At 46.2% G+C, this 20556-nt stretch overlaps 1 protein-coding gene across 1 annotated transcript; it reads right to left on the bottom strand.

Moving 5' to 3' along the window:
• Positions 1 to 889: 889 nt before the first annotated feature.
• On the bottom strand, positions 890 to 1668 carry LOC123446860. Its single transcript, XM_045123401.1, has 2 exons — positions 1375 to 1668; positions 890 to 1252 (listed from the first exon to the last, which is right to left on the bottom strand). Exons 1-2 carry the CDS (start codon positions 1457 to 1459, stop codon positions 1077 to 1079), a joined length of 261 nt encoding a protein of 86 aa, XP_044979336.1. The 5' UTR covers positions 1460 to 1668; the 3' UTR covers positions 890 to 1076.
• Between the last annotated feature and the right edge of the window lie 18888 nt (positions 1669 to 20556).

The raw sequence follows: 20556 nt of genomic DNA, 5'->3' as shown, positions 1-20556 counted from the left end.
GATTTAGTTCCAAGGTGCGCCGTGCGCACGGACGAATAATAATAGTACAGAACAATACAGTACTCCATTATCCCAGGCTGACAGAAACTCGTGTGGCCAACACGCAGCATACGGCCGGGGAGGCGGCAGCATCCGATATTCCGATCAGAATCGCGGCACCGACAGAAGCCACTGGTCGGATAGGGGTGGTTCAGCATCAAGAAGCAGGAACGGCCTCCTCCTCCTCCTCCACTTTCTTTCTCCTCCGGAGACGCCAAAGGCGCCTCATCAAATCAAAAGCCAGTCCATCGGTCGACCGAAAGCGCTGCCTTTTTCCCTTTTTTTTCCATTCGTCTGTAGGAATACTTACTTACGGCTTAAGCTACCGGTTAAAGACGCTAAGCAGATTGACTGGTCGACAGCCGTTGCAGCCATCTTAGGTTAGTTGATTGGTTGGTTGAAGTGCGGTTCAAGGGAGGCTGTCAAGATAGATAGATACCGGTCGGGGGAGAAAAGAGAGGCAATTATTATCGGGTTGTTTTGCGTCCGGTACAGCGTGTGGTGTGGTGATCCGATCACCGGATGCTTTGGATGGGCAACGAAAACTACACCACGGCGCATCGAGCTCGTATGGCGACGGGTCGGGACTGAGATGTCAAATCTTGGTACTAGTACTAATTAATTCGTGGTCGGCAGAAATAACTTTTCTTCAAGCAACAACTGGGTCTAGGATATTCCGGTCCGGTGGAGCATCAAACCTTATGACTGATGAGTTCTCTGAACTCGAGGGCACCCTACTATATCTGAATATGTGAAGCCTGAACAAACAGGCTGCAGAACACAAAGGTTATCTGAAGCCTGATCAAATTTTGCAAGCAAAGAAGGTACTCCGAAGTCGTGTAGTAAGATGTATTCGAACGAAACGGCTCTGTTCATTCACATACCCCAGAGGTATCACCCATCTACATGCGGATCGACCGGATACACGGGGAGGAATGGAGTACACCTCAGAGCCCCAAGCAGCATACATACAGCGGCGGCAGCAGAGAAGAGTAGAAGACGGAGAACCCATGGAAGGAAAGGTCGATAGTCCTAGCCTAGATGTCCCGGCAGAGGCGGAGCCTGTCGGCCCACGGCCGCGGCTGCCGGAACCTGCTGTGGCGCCTGGCCGGCGGCGGCGGGGGCGCGGACGCGGTGCGGCTCAGCATCTCCCACATGACGCGCACGTCCTCGTACTCGCAGGTGCTCACCTCCTGCCGGAGCCTCCACAGCCCTGCAACAAAAAAAGGCAAACCACAGACGCCGGAGTCAGCCTCGGACGACACGGTGGACGGACCGACGACGGAAGCCCCCTGGACCGGAGCGTGTGAGCTAGCGGCGCGCGGCCGGCCTTACCGGACTGGCGCACCCCGAAGCGGGAGGCGACGCCGAGCCACGCCCTCCGCACCGGCAGCACGAGGCGCTCCCACCAGCAGCCCATCGCCGGCGCCGGGCGGTCGTCAGATTTGCACCGCCGTGGATCGACAAGACCCCGGACCAAGACCCTAGCTCAGCTCCTCTTCTTCAAGTCCTCTCCTCTCCTCGCGCTCCCGGTTGTGACACCGGGGGTCTCAGGCCCGCTGCTGGGCGCTCGTATTTGTACACGCGGGGGGGTGGAAGGCAAGGCAACGCACCGGTGCTTGGATTTTGCAGGGCACTGACGTTGCGGGCCCGCGGGGTAGCGAACGGAGCGCGGGTGGTGGGAGTTTCTTAACGGGGGGTGCGGGGCGGCAGGCACGTGCCGGAATGCCGTAGGCGGCGTGCCACACGTCCTGGTAAAGCGGGGGGCGTCAATGGAGTGCGGGGATGTGGCGGTTGAGCGGTGGTTACGTACGGGGCGTGTCAGTGGACGGAGTTAGGTCGCCCGCGCGAGCTCTCGCTTGGGTCCTTGTCACGGGTAGTAGTGACTCGCAACGGCGATTTTTATTTGTGGATTGATTTATTGATGACGGGGTTTGCTTGATATTTCTTATTCGTCGTCGATCGGTGACGATGCGGTGTCGCGTCACTCCGCATGTGTGGCGCAGCGGCAGAGCTCGAGGTGAAGCAATGGGGTCTCGCCGTTGATGGCTAAAGATGAGCTGCGATGGATGAGTCTAGGTCCTTCGAATGCAAATGTTAGATAACTGTCTGCTCACCAAATGTCTGACCGCGCCTGGGCCTCCGGGTGGTGCTTGATGTCTTTTTACACGCATAATCACATACACGCGTACTAATCCCTACGAAGCACACATGCTCACACACATCCATCATTACGACGAACACCTTCTAAAGCCAATGCTAACTTTCACATTTTGGTTAGGTTCAAATTTGTAATGGCCCCAAAACTCTCTTCTGAAACGATTGGTGGATCGAAGGTGGTACGGTATACGAAATCACCCCATTGGTTTGGATCAAAGTAGCATCTGGAAAGACCAACAAAAGGCGTGTGGTTGATGGGCTCCCTAATAGCAGCTCGGTCACGGATATTGGTGGTGCTCTAAGCACTCGTTGTCTGATCCAGTACATCAATCTACCGAATGAAGTGTATGTGATCAAAGTTAATACCCACCAGAAGGATGTGTTCTCTTGGATCTGGAACAAGTCGAGTTACTACTTGGTAGCTCTACCCATGGCATGCTATGCCACGCCACCACAAACTTTGCAACATTGATGGATGAAGTTAGGCCGCCCACGCGAGCCGTTGGGTCCTTATGAATAGTAGTACTAGTAGTAGTAATTCACAATGATGATTTTATTTATTAAGAGGGGTTTTCTGATATTTCTTATTCATTGATCGATGATGATGCACTCATCACTCAACATGTGTGCCGCAAGAGTTAGACATTGTGCTACAGTACCCGAATGGCGACTTGCGGCAATTGGCATCATGTCGTTGTCTTCTCCCCTTCGGATCCACCTTCTCAAGTTGATCTTCTCCTTGGTCTACCTACTCCCTTGGTTTACCCCCTCAGTTCATCTCTCCTTCTTTCTAATCTTATAAGATGGTCTCGACTTGCTTTCCCCCCCCCCCCAACCTTTGTTGGACATCAGTGTTTGTGCCCCCAATCTTTGTTGGGCATCAGTGTTTTCCCTGATCATGGTATTTGCATTTGCACTCCATCATTTTGTTGTGCACCCTTCCAACAGGTGGGATCCACCCTTAGTACCAACCAAGAGTCTAGCCAAGCCCCACTACCAAGGCAATGTGGTTGAATTGTAGGTTAGGTGACAGTCACGATCTTGTGCCAATCCATCCAGATTTCATCACACTGTCTCACAACAATGAGTCACCCATACGGGTACTCAATTTTATTTCAAAATATTTTTTTTCTATCCAACATACAGTTTTCACCCACATAGCATGGCTAAGCAACTTCCATAGCAATAAGCTATTGCCATTATGTTTCCAGGGTTATCAAGGTCAAGGTTTTAATGGCATCAAGGATATCACATATGTCATGCAAATAGGATCATCTCTTCTATTAATGCATAGCCTTGGTTTTTAATGCATGAAAATAAACTACTTCATGAGGAGAAACTTGGATAAATCAACATGGTGAAGAGGTTGATTGCCTGACTTGGCAATGTCTTCAAATGACTTTGTCCTTCTCCAAGTCCTTCGTCTACTTCGTTATCTAACGCCAAAAAGAAACACAACAAGGTAAAAAAAAAAGTGCTCTAAAATAGGAATCACACTATTCTAGGACCTATCTAGCTATATGAAAATACCCAAAGTAATCCTATTATTTTTAGACCTACTAGTTTTTTTGAACATTTCATATTGTTGAAATCAATGGAAAAAAATGGATATGCAACAAGTTCAAAGAATGCCTTTTTGTAGAAAAATTAGTGAAGGTACTCATTAAATAAGGCATGATTTTAGAAAATTTTGAAATTGGTTTCACTAGATTCGGAGAGCAGATGATTATCCAAGACCATGCACAGACTTGCCTAGAAAAAAATGTTCACTCTCGATAAATAGTGCATGATTTACGAAGTATTTAAAAAATTGAATCGGTTCATTTGGACTTCATTTTAAACGATAGGAAATGTTTGAATCTTACTGAAAAGGATAAACAAAAGAATTTAACTCAGCCAAACGGGCCGAATGGCCAGTGGCCTAGCTATGACGGTGGATGATACGTCTCCAACGTATATACAATTTTTGATTGTTCCATGCTGATATATTATCATTCTAGAACACTTTTGGAGTATTTATTTACCAATTTGTATTATTTTGTAGTAAAAATCTATTGACCCAGTGCCTAGTGCCACTTACTTTTTTCTACGTGCCTTCCACTTTGCAGGTTTTCTATACCAAACGAGTTCCAATTGTCAGAAACTTTTTGGTAATTTTTTCTGGACCAAAAGAAAACAAACGAGCATCGGAAGAATATTGGAGGCCTCACGAGGGGCCCACAAGCCAACAGGGCGCGGCTTGGGGGCGTCGTGAAGGCTTGTGCCTCCCTTGTGGCCCTCCCGACTCTGTTCTTTGGCCTATAAATTCTCATATACCCTAAAAACGCGAGAGGGAGTCCCGAAACACTTTTTACGCCGCGCAAGTCTCTGTTCCAATGGGAGGCCATCTGGAGCTCCGTTCTGCCACCGTGTCGGGGGATTGATCACGGAGGGCCTCTTCATCAACCTTGTTGTCCCCACGATGATGTGTGAGTGGTTCACCACAGACCTACGGATCCATTGTGAGTACTTAGATGGAAATCTCTCTCTCTCTCTCTCTCTCTATATATATATATATATATATATATATATATATATACATATATATATCTATATATGTATATATATATATATACATATATATATATATATATATACATATATATATATGTATATATATATATATACATATATAGATATATATATATCTTTGATCTTCAATACAATGATCATCGCATCTTCGCTTTGATCCATATGATGTAATTCCTTTTGTGCGGTGCGTTTGTTGGGATCCGATGAATTGTGGGTTTATGTTTAGATTATTCATGATAAATATTTGAGTCTCTCATGAATACTTATATGATTCTTATGTGCATGATTATTATAGCTTCGTAATTCTCTCTAATCTATTGAAATAGTTTGGCCAACTATATCGATATTTCTTCCATGAGAGAGGTGCGTTGTAGTAGGTTCAACCTCGCGAATTTCTATATCTGAGTGACAGAAGGGGACAAGATGCGTCTTTGTGTTGTTGCTACTAAGGATAAAATTATGGGGTTTATTCATATTGCTTGAGTTTACTTTGTCTACATCATGTCATCGTTCTCCATGCATTACTCTGTTTTACTTAATACTCTAGATACATGCTGGATAGCGGTCGGTGAGTGGAGTAATAGTAATAGATGCACGCAGGAGTCGGTCTGTTTGTTTGTGGCCGTGATGCCTATATACACATGATCATTGCCGTGAATATATGGCATAACTATTCGCTTTTCTGTTAGTTGCCAACAGTAATTTGTTTACCCACCATATGTTGTTGTTCATGAGAGATGCCATTAGGTAAATCTATGGCACAGGGTCTATTCACAATATATGAATGAAACATTTATTACCTCATTGTTATTTATTTGTTTTTATTTTATCTTGCTATTCACAATTATCTACACATCTCACTTGCTTGCAAATAACAAGACAAGAGGATTGACAACCCCCTTGCCCGCGTTGGATGCGAGTTGTTTGTTCTTTTGTGTGCAGTCGCTGAGACAGTTGTGGTTGATATTTCTATTGGTTCGATAAACCTTGGTTTCATAATTGAGGGAAATACTTATCCACAATGTGCTGCGATAAACCGTTCCTCTTCACGGAAAACGCAACGCGGATCATAAGTATCAGGAAGGATTTATGGCGCTGTTGCCGGGGAATATCATCACCAACTACCAAGTAAGTCCACACAAAGTTTTATTCACTTGTTCCTCTTTTTATTTGCTGGTATATTTAGTTTGTCTCGTAAAAAAATAAAAATAAAAATATCTTCGCTTGTCACTAGTCTTTTTGTTTGAAGTCATGGCTAGTTCTTCATTTGTTCGTGTTACTTCCAATAATGTTGTTGTCAATTTTAAACAAAAGGGAGGATAAAGTTTGAAAGATGCTTGGTATATGATTTTCTATGCTCAAAATAAAGCAACTAAAAAGTTATCCACTACTACGTTACTCCATAATTTTTATGTTGGTGTGACAACTTGGTATAGGTCTGTCCTTGACACCTTCACTGGTGGGAATTTCCTTATGTGTCAAAGTTTGGATGCCTATAATGCCATTGAAAATCTTGTTGGAACACCACCCATTATCATTAATGAAACCAATTTAACCTTGGAACATGTTATGCAAAGACTTCACGCTATTGAAAGGAAGATGGTTACTCACGAACCAATATAGGAGTTAGATAAAAAAATTGCATAATCATATCACTCAACTTGGGTCATGTGTAGGAATGACTTTGAAAACCTTAAAGAAAAAGGACACCACTATTGATGAGAGGGTAGAACAAGGTCTGAGGAGAATTGATAAAATGGAGGATGTGGTTGACATAGTAGGTTCCACCGTTACACCATCTAAAACTAATGCTAGCACTTCTCGAGGCAAGAGTCCCAAGTTCATATACGTTCCAAAGAGAATTAGTACACCTCCCACCAAAAGAAACAAAGATCTCAAAACGATTAGTGTTCACCCAAACTAAAAGGATCGATATGGTTGACTAGAGAGGGTGAATAGGCAACTAACAATTTTAAACTTTTCTTAACAAATTAGGGTTAGCAACAAAAGGTTTTCTAGATGAACAACTAGGGGAGCAACCTATATGATGCTAACAACAACAACTAGTTCAAGCAAGGAATACAACACAACAATAATAAGCACAAAGTAAAGGTAAGAGATAACCACAAGCGGAACGGTGGAGACGAGGATGTGTTATCGAAGTTCCTCCCCTTTGAAGGGAAGTACATCTCTGTTGGAGCGGTGTGGAGGCACAATGCTCCCCAAGAAGCCACTAGGGCCACTGTATTCTCTTCACGCCCTCACACGATGCGAGATGTCGTGATTCCACTAGCGGTGCCCTTGAAGGCAGCGACCGGACCTTTACAAACAAGGTTGGGGCGATCTCCACACAAAGCTTGGAGGCTCCCAGCAATACCACGGTGCTTCACCACAATAGAATGTTGCTTCGGGGTGACCTCAACCGTCTAGGGTGCTCAAACACCCAAGAGTAACAAGATCCTCAAGGGATTAGTGGGGGGGGGTCAAATATCTCTAGGTGGAAGTGTAGATCGGGGCCTTCTCAACCAATCCCTAGAAAATCAACAAGTTTGATTAGCTAGGGAGAGAGGTCGGAAGGGGAGAGGTAGTATTCTTGGGGAAGAAGGCCCCTTTATATAGTGGGGGAAAGAATCCAATCGTTACCCCCACTTTGATCTCGAGCAAAGTGGCACTACGCTGCTAGGAGGGGTACTACCGCTGCCAGGTGTGGTACTACCGCTGCCAGGTGTGGTACTACCGCTGCCCGGTGCGGTACTACTGCACGCACGGTAGTGGCAGGGAGAGAAACTACTGCACGCGGCAACGAGCGGTAGAACCGCCGGAGCGGTACTACCGCACGCCCTTACAGTACGATTGCAGGTTTGTGTCCAACTGCCACAGGAGGTAGAGGAAGTAAAAAATTACTTCCGTGTCTACCTCCGTCGAGGCTACGGTTGTGCAAAAATCCGACACAGTAGTACCGAACATAGTTGCGGTACTACCGCCTGAGGGCGGTAGTAAAAAACTACGTCGGCTCTTACTACCGCTGGTGCTCGTAGTAGAGGTTGGTGACAGCGGTACTATCGCTGCTTGGAGCGGTACTACCTCTCCTTTGAGCGGTACTACCGTTGGCCACTGAAAACAAGCGCCTTGCTGCTTTCACTTTGCACATATAAGGGGAAACGAACTCGAGCTCCATTGAAGCGAAGGAAAGGTGGTGCAAAAGAACAGATGTGTACATGCTGATTCCACCCAAACCTTTCCGAAGGGACCCCGTCTTAATAGTACGGCTTTCCTACGACTCTCATCCACCGAAAAGAAACGTAGAAGGCAACCATCTTCGAAAGACTCCAAGGGGCACCGAATCATCTTGTGCCTAGTGATAGCAATGGAAAAGTAAATGAAAGCGGTAAATGATGGAGGTGTAAACAATGATGGTGATATGGACCGGAGTCACATGATGTTCACTAGTGATGTGTCTCTCCCAAAAGATGATAAACAACTATGCTTGGGTAAACAAATCACAGTTGGGCAATTGACAGAATCATGAACGCACCGCAATGCTAACTATGCTACTTGATAGTTAGAGGTTCAATAGTAATGGGCAGTATGCCAAGACAAGTAGACCGTTTATTCATCAACATCTACTTACTAATCATCCACCTTGAGATATCTATCCAGAACATCTCTCCGGTATTAAGTTGTGAGCCCCACCCAAAGTGTAAACTCAAAGCAACGGACAATTGCATTAACGAACTATGCGTAAGGTAAACAATCCTTGCAACCCTGGTCACAAGCACCGTTGTTTTCTCTGTGGTGGCAACAAGCACACCCCCTAGTCTCATGTTTCTGTCACTCAAGCTAGAATTCGAGGGGCATGAACCCACAATCATGCATAATGCTCCCTCTTGGAGTTACAATCTACTACTCGGCCAAAGCAGTAAATAGCAATGGAGAACATGCATGAATCACTAAGGAACATAATATAAAAGGATAATCAAATATATAACTCATAACAATCTGAAAAATCTCATAATCCATTGGATCCCGACAAATCGAGCATAGCAATAGCAAGAGAATTACATATATGCCTTCATCTTGTAGGGTAGCTCACAAGGACTAACCATTGAAGCATAAGATTGGAGAGAAGACATCACATAGTTGCTGGTCATGGACTCATGGTCCAAGGAGGGCTACTCACGACACGTCCGGGAAGCGTCCATGGCGGTGGAGAAGCTCCCAGAAGTCAATCCTCCCTCCGACAGGGTGCCGGGAAGAGGTCTCTTGACGCTCCCGATCTCGGAAGCGCTGCGGCGGCGGAACGATGGAGAAATTCGCGATTCTGGAAGTTGTGGAAGGGTTTACTCTCGGGACTCTAAATATAGGCCAAAGGAGGGCACCGGAGGACGTGGGACCCACCCAGACGGCCTCCTGGCGCGGCCTAGGGCCTGGCCGCGCGGCCTAGGGCCTGGCCGCGCCAGCAGGTTGCTTGGGAGGCCCCTGGCCCCCCTCTGGCCCATCTTCGGTGATCCAAAAGCTTCTGTTTCGCTGATTTTATATATATATATATTCTGGAATTTTTTGGGCTTCGGAAAATTGGGTAAAAGCCCGTGCAAAATAGACAACAGCAGACAGAAATTGGCACTGGGTGCACTGAGTTAGTAGGTTAGTCCAAATATGTGTAAAATGATATATAAGTGTAGCAAAACATATAACAATGTCACCCAAAAGATCATGGAACAAGCAGAAATTATAGATATGTTTGGGACGTATCAGATCCCTTCCCGCCTACGATAAGGGAAGAGGACCCGAACCTCCACTATAAATAGAGAGGGTAGGATACTTGGCAAAGGGGTATCAGATGATTGAAACCCTAGAGCCACACACCTAGCCGCTTGGCCTCCGGAGGCTCGAGAGCACTGTACTAGTTCATCCATCAACCTCCGTGAGAGGCAATCCACCAAAAGCACGAGTAGGGGTTTACGCTTCGCAGCGGCCCGAACCTGGGTAAATTGTTGTGTTTTGTGTTTCCCTCACCATCCAGTGAGTTCTTCGCCGTTTCCATCAAGTAGCGGGCTAGGTTAGGTCGAGCCGAGAGAGATCGCCGTACACGCCCCTGTGTTCGAATCCTTAGGGTTTTGCGGAGCCCTAAATCCGACAGATTCTACATGCAAAGCAGAGTACATAGCTGCCTCAGAGGTGGCTAAATAAGGTGTCTCGATGAAGCAGTTCATGACAGATCTTGGAGTTGTGCCAAGTGCACTAGATCTAATGACTTTGTTCTGTGACAACACTGGTGCCATTGCTCTAGCCAAGGAACCAAGGTTTCACAAGAAGACCAGACACATAAAGCGACGATTCAATTCCATCCGCGATCACATCAAGGAGGAGGACATAATTTTTTTTAAAGTGCAAACAAATCTGAATGTTGCGGAACCGTTGACTAAGCCTCTTCCACGAGCAAAACATGATCAACACCAGAACTGTATGGGTGTTAGATTCATTACATTAAAATCACATAGTGATGTGAGCTAGATTATTGACTCTAGTGCAAGTGCGAGACTATTGGAAATATGCCCTAGAGGCAATAATAAAATCATTATTATTATATTTCCTTGTTCAAGATAATCATTCATTATCCATGCTATAATTGTATTGAATGGAAACTCAGATACATGTGTGGATACATAGACAACACAACGTCCCTAGTAAGCCTCTAGTTGACTAGCTCGTTAATCAAAGATGGTAAAATTTTCCTAGCCATATACAAGTGTTGTCATTTGACAACAGGATCACATCGTTAGGAGAATGATGTGATGGACAAGACCCAAACTATGAACGTAGCATGTGATCGTGTCGTTTTATTGCTACTGTTTGTCTGCATGTCAAGTATATGTTCCTATGACCATGAGATCATGTAACTCACTGACACCGGAGTAATACCTTGTGTATATCAAACACCGCAACATAACTGGGTGACTATAAAGATGCTTGCTACTTCTCAAACAACAACCCTAGAATTTGATACGTTGATGGAGACTTGTTTGCGTTGGTTTTTCCCTTGAAGAGGAAAGTGTGATGCAGCACAGGAGCAGTAAGTATTTCCCTCAGTTTTAGAACCAAGGTATAAATCCGGTAGGAGAATCTCGTCAAGTCCAGAGTACCTGTGCAAACACAAAAGAGCTTGCACCCAACGCTATAAAGGGGTTGTCAATCTCTTCAAGATTGATTGCAAAGTGAGATCTGAAGGCGGAAAGTGCAATGAAGTAAAAGAGTAAGGCTGAAAATATGGTGTGAAGTAGACCCGGGGGCCATAGTGTTCACTAGAGGCTTCTCTCAAAATAGCAAATATTACGGTGGGTGAACAAATTACTGTCGAGCAATTGATAGAACCGCGCAAAGTCATGACGATATCTAAGGCAATGATCATACATATAGGCATCACGTCCGAGACAAGTAGACCGATACATTCTGCATCTACTACTATTACTCCACACATCGACCACTATCCAGCATGCATCTAGTGTATTGAGTTCATGATGAACAGAGTAACGCCTTAAGCAAGATGACATGATGTAGAGGGATAAACTCAAACCAATGATGAAAACCCCATCTTTTTACCCTTGATGGCAACAACACGATGTGTGCCTCGCTAACCCTTCTGTCACTGGGTGAGGTCACCGCGCGGTATGAACCCAAAACCAAGCACTTCTCCCATTGCAAGAATCATAGATCAAGTTGGCCAAACAAAACCCACAACTCGAAGAGAATTACAAGGATATGAAATCATGCATATAAGAGATCAGAAGAAACTAAAATAAGATTCATAGATAATCTGATCATAAATCCACAATTCATCGGATCTCGACAAACACACCGCAAAAGAAGATTACATCGGATAGATCTCCATGAAGATCATGGAGAACTCTGTATTGAAGATCCAAGAGAGAGAAGAAGCCATCTAGCTACTAGCTATGGACCCGTAGGTCTATGGTGAACTACTCACGCATCATCGGAGAGGTCATGGTGTTGATGAAGAAGCCCTCCGTATCCGAATCCCCCTCTAGCAGGGCACCAGAACATGCCCCAGATGGGATCTTGCGGAGACAGAAGCTTGCGGCGGCGGAAAAGTACTTTCGATGATCTCCTGATTTTTTCTAGAATTTTTGGGAATATATAGGCGAAAGACCTAGGGCAGAGGAGGCCCAGGGAGCCCACAAGCCTGGGAGGCGCAGCCCCCTGGCCGCGGCTAGGGGGCTTATGGGGTCCCTGGTACCCCCCTGCCTTGGTTCTCAAGTTCCCCGGTCGTCTTCTGTTTCGGAAAAAATCTTTTTGGAAGTTTCGTTCCGTTTGGACTCCGTTTAAAATCCTCCTCTGAAAAGGGTCAAAAACACGGAAAAAACAGGAACTGGCACTTGGCACTGAGTTAATAAGTTAGCCCCAAAAAAGATATAAAAGGCATACAAAACATCAAAAGTTTGACAAGATAATAGCATGAAACCATAAAAAATTATAGATACGTTGGAGACATATCAATGCTCTATAGGTATCTCCAAAGGTGTCCGTTGAGTTACCATGGATCGAGACTGGGATTTTTCACTCCTTATGACAGAGAGGTATCCCGGGGCCCACTTGGTAATACAACATCACAACAAGCCTTACAAGCAATGTGACTAAAGAGTTAGCCACGAGATTTTGTATTACGGAACGAGTAAAGAGACTTGCCGGTAACGAGATTCAAATAGGTATAGAGATAACGACGATCAAATCTCGGGCAAGTAACATACCGTAGCACAAAGATAATATTATACAGGATTAACTGAATCCTTGACAAAGAGGTTCAACCGATAAAGATCTTCGTAGAATATGTAGGAACCAATATGGACATCCAGGTCCCGCTATTGGTTATTGACAGGAGAGTGTCTTGGTCATCTCTACATAGTTCTCGAACCCACAGGGTCAGCACCCTTAAAGTTCCGTGATGTTTCGGTATAGTTGAATTATGTATGTTGGTAACTGAATGTTGCTCGGAGTTCCAGATGAGATTCTGGACATCACAAGAAGTTACGGAATGGTGTGGAGATGAAGATTGATATATAGGAAGGGTACATTTGGCTTCTGGAAGGATATCGGGCATTACGGATAAAGTATCGGGAGTGACGAATGGGTTTCAGGGTTCCACCGGGAGGGTCCACCCACCTGGAGAAGGACCAAATAGGCCCAAGGATGGCACGCAAGCCCCTGGTGGGCTGGGCGGCCAGCCCAAGAGGGCATGTTCGGTCGAAGAGAGAAAGAGAGAGGAGGTGGGTCAAACCGACTAGGAGGAGGACTACTCCACCAAACCGAATTGGAGGAGGACTCCTCCCTCCTCCTTGTGTGTCGGCCGAATCGTAGGGTTTTCCCTAGGGCGCCACCCCTCCCTCCTTCTATATATAGTGGAGGGTAGAGAAGCTTTTTGCACCTCCAGCCACGGCGCAACCCCTCTCCATCCACCACTTCGTGACACTCCGTAAGTTATTTAGGTACGGCACGACGAAGCCCTGCCGGAGTAGCTCCACCATCATCACCGTCACGTCATCGTGCTGCCGGAGAATTCAGCTACCTCTTCGTCTCTCTTGCTGGATCAAGAAGGCGAAGATTGTCATCGGGCTGCACGTGTGCTGAACACGGAGGTGTCATCCGTTCGGCGCTAGATTATTATTGGATCATGGGACGGCTTGCAATTGGGATCACAAAGACGTTCGGCCACACCACCCGCGTTTCTTAATGCTTCCCGCTTAGCGATCTACAAGGGTATGTGGATCCGATCTCTCCTCTCGTAGATGGTCATCACCATGGATAGATCTTATGTGTGCGTAGGAAATTTTTTGTTTCCCATGCAATGTTCCCCAACACTTACCGAGGTCTGGCGATAGGGCTTATGGTGTAGGAGCTCGATTGGGCAACTGTGAAGGCGATTGAGAGGGCTGGAGGGGCTTAGGGCTCACCAGAGGCAACGTTTCGACCTCGAAGGTCAAAACAACGGTCTGGAGCATGTTCGAGGTTTAGCCAAGGTGTTTGCGGGTGAGGGGAAATTAGCATGTTTGGGGGTAAGGAGGATGCGAGGGAGTGTTGCATGGCTTTGGAACAAGGAGGGAGCAACAACTGGGTGTACACGTGTCCGGTGGTCAGGGCTCTAGACACGACGGTCTTGCAACCCCAGGAGGAGGAGAGAGGGCTCGGGCTTTGCTCAATGGTCGAGGGGGTCACAAAAGAGGGCCTTGGACATAAGGTTTTGGCCGGAGATTGTTGGGAGTAGTGGCGGGATCTCAATGGTGCCATTGTGTGCATTGTTGGCTTTAACCAAACCAGTCTAGGGCGCCAGGGATAGGGAGAGAGTGTCCAAAGGCTTGCCATGGTGCGAGGAGATGGATTGGATCTATTAGGGGTGCTGGATGACAATGAGATACTTGAAATCTGAGAGATACAAAGTTTCTGCCCATGTCCAGAAAGTTGGATTGGTCCATTTGGCCGCTGCTTTGGTCAAATTGACTGCTGGGATTTGCACTGGTTGCGGTTCATTGCATGATTGAGCACGGGTAACACTTTGAGGACATATAGAGAAACTTTGTTTCACAAAATTTTCCAAACAAGTTTGTGCATGAAGTGGAAAGTGGGTGATTTCCATATCAAATGGATGCCCTGGTAGCTCAAAGTTGATGGGGGGGGGGGTATTTGACAATATTCACATACCCATGATTTACTTGGGAATATTATGAGAATATTCCATGTGTAAAATTTCAAACCTTAGAAATGGACAAAAACATAATTTGTAGATCTAGGAAGACTTTTGAACACGACCATGGGTTAAAACTCTTTTACATGGAAACTATATGTCTCGTGAGTCACTCTAAATTTTCTCAAATAATCTTGAAATATTAAAAAAAATCCTTATCAAAGACCATTGCCAGCCTTAAGAAAAAGCCTTCAAATTAAATATTCTCATACTTTTTAAAAAATATATTTTTGTGGTTTCGGGATATCTATAACTAATGGGATGAAAATAAAATTTGCAAAGTTTTTATCTCACCTAAATCAAGGACTCGTAGTTCAAGCCTCAATTCAGGTTTTTTTGAAAACTTACTTTTTGGCCAAAATATTTTGTAAGATAATTAATTTTATAACCTATTCCATTGTCATGGTCAGTGGTAGGAAGATGAGAATTATAATTGGAGTATAATAGTATACGAATTTTCCCAAGGCATAGATCACTTTTATTCAAGTAGAAGATCCAAGTCAAATTCAAACAAGAGAAGGTAAATTTTCAAATAAGAAGCAAGATTTTCAACTCAGACACAATTAAGAATTCAAACAACTCTATTAACTCTAAGTTATCAGGAGGCAAAAGTTTGGGGTGTTACATTATCATATTCCGTTCCTTAAAACAAATTAGAAAATCTGGATATATTTAACACATAAAAATGTTGTATCAAGTAATTCGACAATTAATGTGCATTCATCACGAAGAATTTAGGATATCCCGTACATTTTGATTGTTGCTCCAACATGATCTTTGAAAGACCTATTGTTCCAACTCAAAACACATCAATGCAAAGAAAGAATGCACAATCTTATAGATACTAAAGCTATGTCGTAAAGAAAGTACTCGCAGTTGTATAAACCTCAAACTTGTGTCAAGAAATGTCGGCTCCCACTTTAAAAAAAATCGCCTTGCAGGACACACAACCACGTGTTGTTTCCCAAACAAACATATCAGTTAACTTGAGGCTTGTAGACCGAGAACTTGATGTAACTTTTCTAAAGTTTGAGACGCCTTTTAATTTCATTGAACTTTTATAACATATCTGATGCTTTTAGTTAAAAAACAACTTAAGAGTTGTAGAGGATTGGACAATGGTACATGAAAGATGGTAGTCGATCTGCAATTGTATGTTGGCTGCCTGCGTTTGAGGAGGCAGGGACCAGTCTCGAGGCCCCCCGCGTCGCCCTCCCCGAGCGAGGCGACCGGGGCGGCTCCCCACTCCTTCCCCTCCCCGCGAGCCGCCGCCGCCGCCCTTTCCCCTCGCCGCTGCCGCCGGCGAGCGTTGCCCGCGCGGCGCCCCGCAGTCCGGCGGTGGCGGTCCCCTTCTTCCCCCGTCGCTGGATCCCGACTCGGGCATGCGGTCCTGGCGGCGGAGCCCTTCGGCCGGCGGTGCTCCGGCGCGGATCTGGACGGCGGCGGTGCGGAGGCGTTGCCCCTTGGCGGCGGTGATGGCCAATGGCCTGCGGCGGCCGGTGGCGCCAGACTGGCTCAGATCTTGGCCCTAGGGGCCTGATCTAGGTCGGGGCGGGCCTGCTTGGGGGCTGCAGTGGGTTGTTCTACGGTGGCTCTGGCGAGCTCCTCGCGACAGGGACGGCGGCTGTTGTGCCGCAACTGCTGCAGCGTGGCGGCGGAGCTTCACGGGCCCGTTATGGGCTCGGCTGGACATTTGGTCTGATGTGCCTCTGCTGCTATGTCCGGTCTGTTATTTACGGGTGTCTCGTTTGGATCCGATCGGTCTTGCTTCGTTGGACGTGGTGAGACGACGGCGGTGTCCTCGTGACTGTGTTGGTGCATGTTGTGGGCGGCGGGTGTCATGAAGCCGAAGATTGGTCCTGGGTGGCGGGTGCGAGGGGTCGGGAGAAATTCCTGTCGGTCTTGCTGGCACCAACGTGGTGACGCCTGCGGGCGCCGTCATCCTTGTTGAAGGGCGTCGGGTGATCCTCTCACCTCACCACCCTCCATGTATTGGTAGAAATTCTAGGATTCGTCCGGGCAGCAGCGTCGACATCGTCGCACTCCTTCTTGAAGGCGGTGCTTGGTACACGACAACTCGGTGGCTTTGGAGCGTGGTGGTTATCTTCGATGGGCACAGCGGTCGCGGGGAGCCGTAGCTTTCGTTGATCCGGCGTTGTTGGCATTTTTCTCTTATTTTCTTTTGTATTTTCTTTTGAGCGTGCTTGTGCTGCCAGCCCCAGCGTTAATCGAGATGTTGTATCTGGTGGTTGTTATATCCATATAGCGGGACGAAAGCCTATTTCAAGAGAGACATGAAAGATGGTAATCTTTTTCGTCCCTCTTTGTAGAATATATACATATACCCATGCCAGTGGCGTAACCAGCGGGTGTGCCGGGTGTGCCATGACACATCTAGAATTTTGGGATGTATTTTTTAACCATGTAAAAAAGTTTTGATTTTCAAGGCCCAACCAAGCCAATTGAATACTCCCTCCGTTCCTAAATATAAGTCTTTTTAGAGGTTTCATTAGTGGACTACATATGAATGTATATAGACATACTTTAGAGTGTAGATTCACTCATTTTATTCCATATGTAGATCCCTGGTGAAATCTCTTAAAAGACTTATATTTAGAAACGGAGGGAGTAGACCTTAACTTTTTTGAAGTGTGGACACACTCAAAATTATTTCTAGATCCGCCACTGACCCGTGCATGGTCGAAGGCTCGAAGTAGACGACGACTAACCGAAAAAAATACATAGAAATTGGATTTTGTAATAACGTAGCTCGTCAAGGCACAAATCTGGAAATGTATAACGGGCACCATATAATAGCGGTGGGCCCCGAATTAGCCTTGTCTAGTCTGTTGTTTAGGCCGGCCGGCGGTTCTAGCCGACGCGAAATTCTCCGGGCCGACCTGGCCTGCAGTGATTTCTTCCACGCACGCGCGCGCGCGCCGATTCTTCCTCCGCGCCGTGTTCTGATGGCGACGGCCGAACGAATCCCCGCGCGGTCGGCAAGCAAAGCCGCGACGCGACCGCGCCTCCCGCTACTAAAAAGTAAAAGGAAAAGGTCCATTTTAAACCCTAAACTGGTAGATGTCTGTCGGAATTGACCTCAAAGTACAAATCCCTGTCGTTTGCATCCTGAAGTAACAAATTCCGGTCTAAATCTAACCTTAGAGTGTTTTAACCAGGATTCTGACGGATGGGACCATGTCTTAACCGCACCGCACCTACTCCAACGGAAATATCCAGTCGATTGGGCAACGAAGCTAGGGTTCATCGAGCGGTGAGAAATCAGACGAGGGTGGAGGAGAAATCAGAGTGCCACGGCGGATGCTGGCGCCGACGCCGGAGAGGGATATGTCGTGGTCGTCGATTGTTGATGTGTCCGGTCCAGGATTCCGTCATGCTGCAGGAAGGCGAGCGGCGGATGCGCGGCCGCCGGTGCGCTACCGCGAGGATGCCATGGCGTACGAACCCGCGAAGATGTGCCGGTGCGATCCTCCGAGGAAGGCGCCGCGCTGGATCTCTTGGAGCCATCAAAATCCAAGAAGGAGATATTACTCCTGCGTGGATGCGCTGGTGAGTTCCCCCTCTATGTTCGATTTTCTTCTCCTCTATGTTTGATTTCTTCTCCTCTCTGTTCTGATTGTTTCTCCTCTCTACATTTGAACAGCATGGTGGTTGCGGCTATGTTGAGTGGCATGACCCTGAGCTGCCCAAATTTCTAAGTGACCTGGTTGGTGATCTTCGTGATGAGGTGTGGATGCTTAAAGGGCAGAGGAGTGTGTCTCAAGTGGAAGATCACACTGCAACCATGAATGCCAATGATGATGAAACAGCAATGATGCTTGTATCTGTGCAAGATGAACTGAGGAAGAAGAATGAAGAATTGGTTGTTGTGAAGGCCAAATATGATAATGTTGTGTTTCTGTTCATTGTGTTTGTGTTGGGTGTAGTTGCAGGCAAGATGTTCATGCAGTGATGGCTTTGTAAGCAATGTAGTTGCTTACCAGTTGCAATGTAGTTTGATATGGACAAGTACTTGATCATTGTAATAAGGAAAATTATGCTCTCTGCAATGCGACAAGTTTGTGTTAAATTGTCCCTGTCATTTTGGATTCCATCTATTTTATAGCATCCATAGCATATAGCATATATTTTAGATCTTAATTGTACTTCATAGCATATAGGTCATATAGCATCCATTGCATCCATTGCAACATGACAGTAACATCCATTACAGGGCATATACCATCCATAACCTGATACATATTTGATTTCAGGCTAGGGATGGTATATGAACATCATCAAAAGTATACCATCCATTATAGGGCATCAAATGTTTGCAACACTGCAACATCATCAAAAGTAGTAGAACATGCAAGCTGGTGGCATAGTTAGTAGTTTCCACCGCACGTGAAGTATTGGTAGCTTGGAACTGAGGATGCAGCCCTTCTTCCTCTCTTTGCTCCAGGTGCAGTGACTGAAGATGATCCAGCTGCAGTAGTTGCAGCCCTTCTTCCTCTGTTTGCTCCAGGTGTTGTGACTGAAGATGATCCAGCTGCAGTAGTTGCAGCTCTCTTCCTTGGAGGCTTGAACTTGTTGGCTGCTGAACTGGTTCTAGCTGCTGCTTGTTGAGCAGGTGCACTGTTAGTCATTTTTTTCTTGAACTTCCTAGCATGTCTCCTTAGCTCCACAACCTCTGAATCTTCTCCACTGTCATCACTATGTGGAGTGTACACAAAGTCACTGTCTGAATCAGAATCAACAACATCATTCCCTGCCGCAGCAATTGTGTGTTGAGTTGGATCAAGCACTTGAGAAAATGGTCCTTCACTAACATTTGGAGGTTCAGTCACATTTCCAGTGCTTCTGTGCTTCTGAGGACTGCAAATAACTTGTCTGACCACACCTATTGCATCAGTGATAAGCACATCAGTGTCAGATTCAGCAGGCTCTGCAGCTGTCATCACAACATCAGGTTCAGAATCTGTCCAAGAAAGTATCTCATCCTCAAAGTCACTGCCAGTGCTACTGTCAGCACTTTCTTCTTCTCCATGGTACTCTACATAGACATCTGCAATAGCACCAACATCTACATAATCTTCCATCTTAAGACATTTGCTGTCATCATCCAGAAACATCAAGCCATTCACAAGTTCATGACCAGGAATTAAGAAATAATACTTCATAGACTCCTTCAGGGCAATGTGATCCTTCAAAAAGCCCTTTACTTCCTGTAGAGATAATTTGTCCCTTTCTATATCTGACCTAGCTTCATCTCCTCCAACATATTGCAGATTGGGGCCAGTACGAATGAATTCCCCACCCAGATGGAAACAGACATGCAAAATCTCGGTGGAATCCATGCTATCACTGCAGTAGACAAATAATAGGAGCAAAAATTAACCTATCTGTACATTTCAACATCGAAATCTACGGCTAAATTGAAAAATATCTCAACTTTTCTGCTCGAAAAAAACCCTACCCCAAAACCAGTGTAAACCCTAACAAAATTGCCGCAATCAGAGCCTAAACTACTAGCATCGGAGAAGGAGGGCATCGGGGTGTTTACCTCCACTTGTTTGCGCCGCCACGTCGTGACGATCATCGTCGTACAGACGATCACCCGCCGGTCGCCATTACCGCCGCGCGCTGCGAGGTGGAAGAGGGGAAGGCACGCAGGAGGTGGAGTTGTGGACGGGGATTAAGCCTTGCGGGCATGTACAACACCCTCCAGACCGGAATTAGTGGGCCGGCCCACTCCAGCTGCGCTCTTTACGGTCCAGAACATCGCCAACGAAAGCATTCCCGGCCACATCACCAATCCCCGTTTGGCAAAGCACTCTAAGGTTCAATTTAGACCGGGATTTGTTACTTCAGGGTGCAATCGAGAGGGATTTGTACTCCGGGGTCAATTCCAGCAGACATCTACCAGTTCAGGGTTCAAAATGGACTTTTTCCAAAGTAAAAACAGGCAACGCGTGCCCTTCGGCGCAAGCCCGATACCGCGCCCAGACGGCAATGCGTCTGGATGGCAT

The sequence above is a fragment of the Hordeum vulgare genome, chromosome 4H (assembly GCF_904849725.1).
Source record: "Hordeum vulgare subsp. vulgare chromosome 4H, MorexV3_pseudomolecules_assembly, whole genome shotgun sequence".
In the NCBI taxonomy this organism is placed as follows: Eukaryota; Viridiplantae; Streptophyta; class Magnoliopsida; order Poales; family Poaceae; genus Hordeum; species Hordeum vulgare.
This window is presented reverse-complemented; position numbering and strand designations above follow the sequence as displayed.

What these genes read in the sequence shown, in the direction of transcription:
- LOC123446860 (XM_045123401.1), bottom strand. Translation starts at nt 1,459, where the DNA reads ATGGGCTGCTGGTGGGAGCGCCTCGTGCTGCCGGTGCGGAGGGCGTGG. An exon ending in CTTCGGGGTGCGCCAGTCCG is followed by an intron (nt 1,253 to 1,374) that starts GTAAGGCCGGCC and finishes TTTTTGTTGCAG; the next exon opens with GGCTGTGGAGGCTCCGGCAG.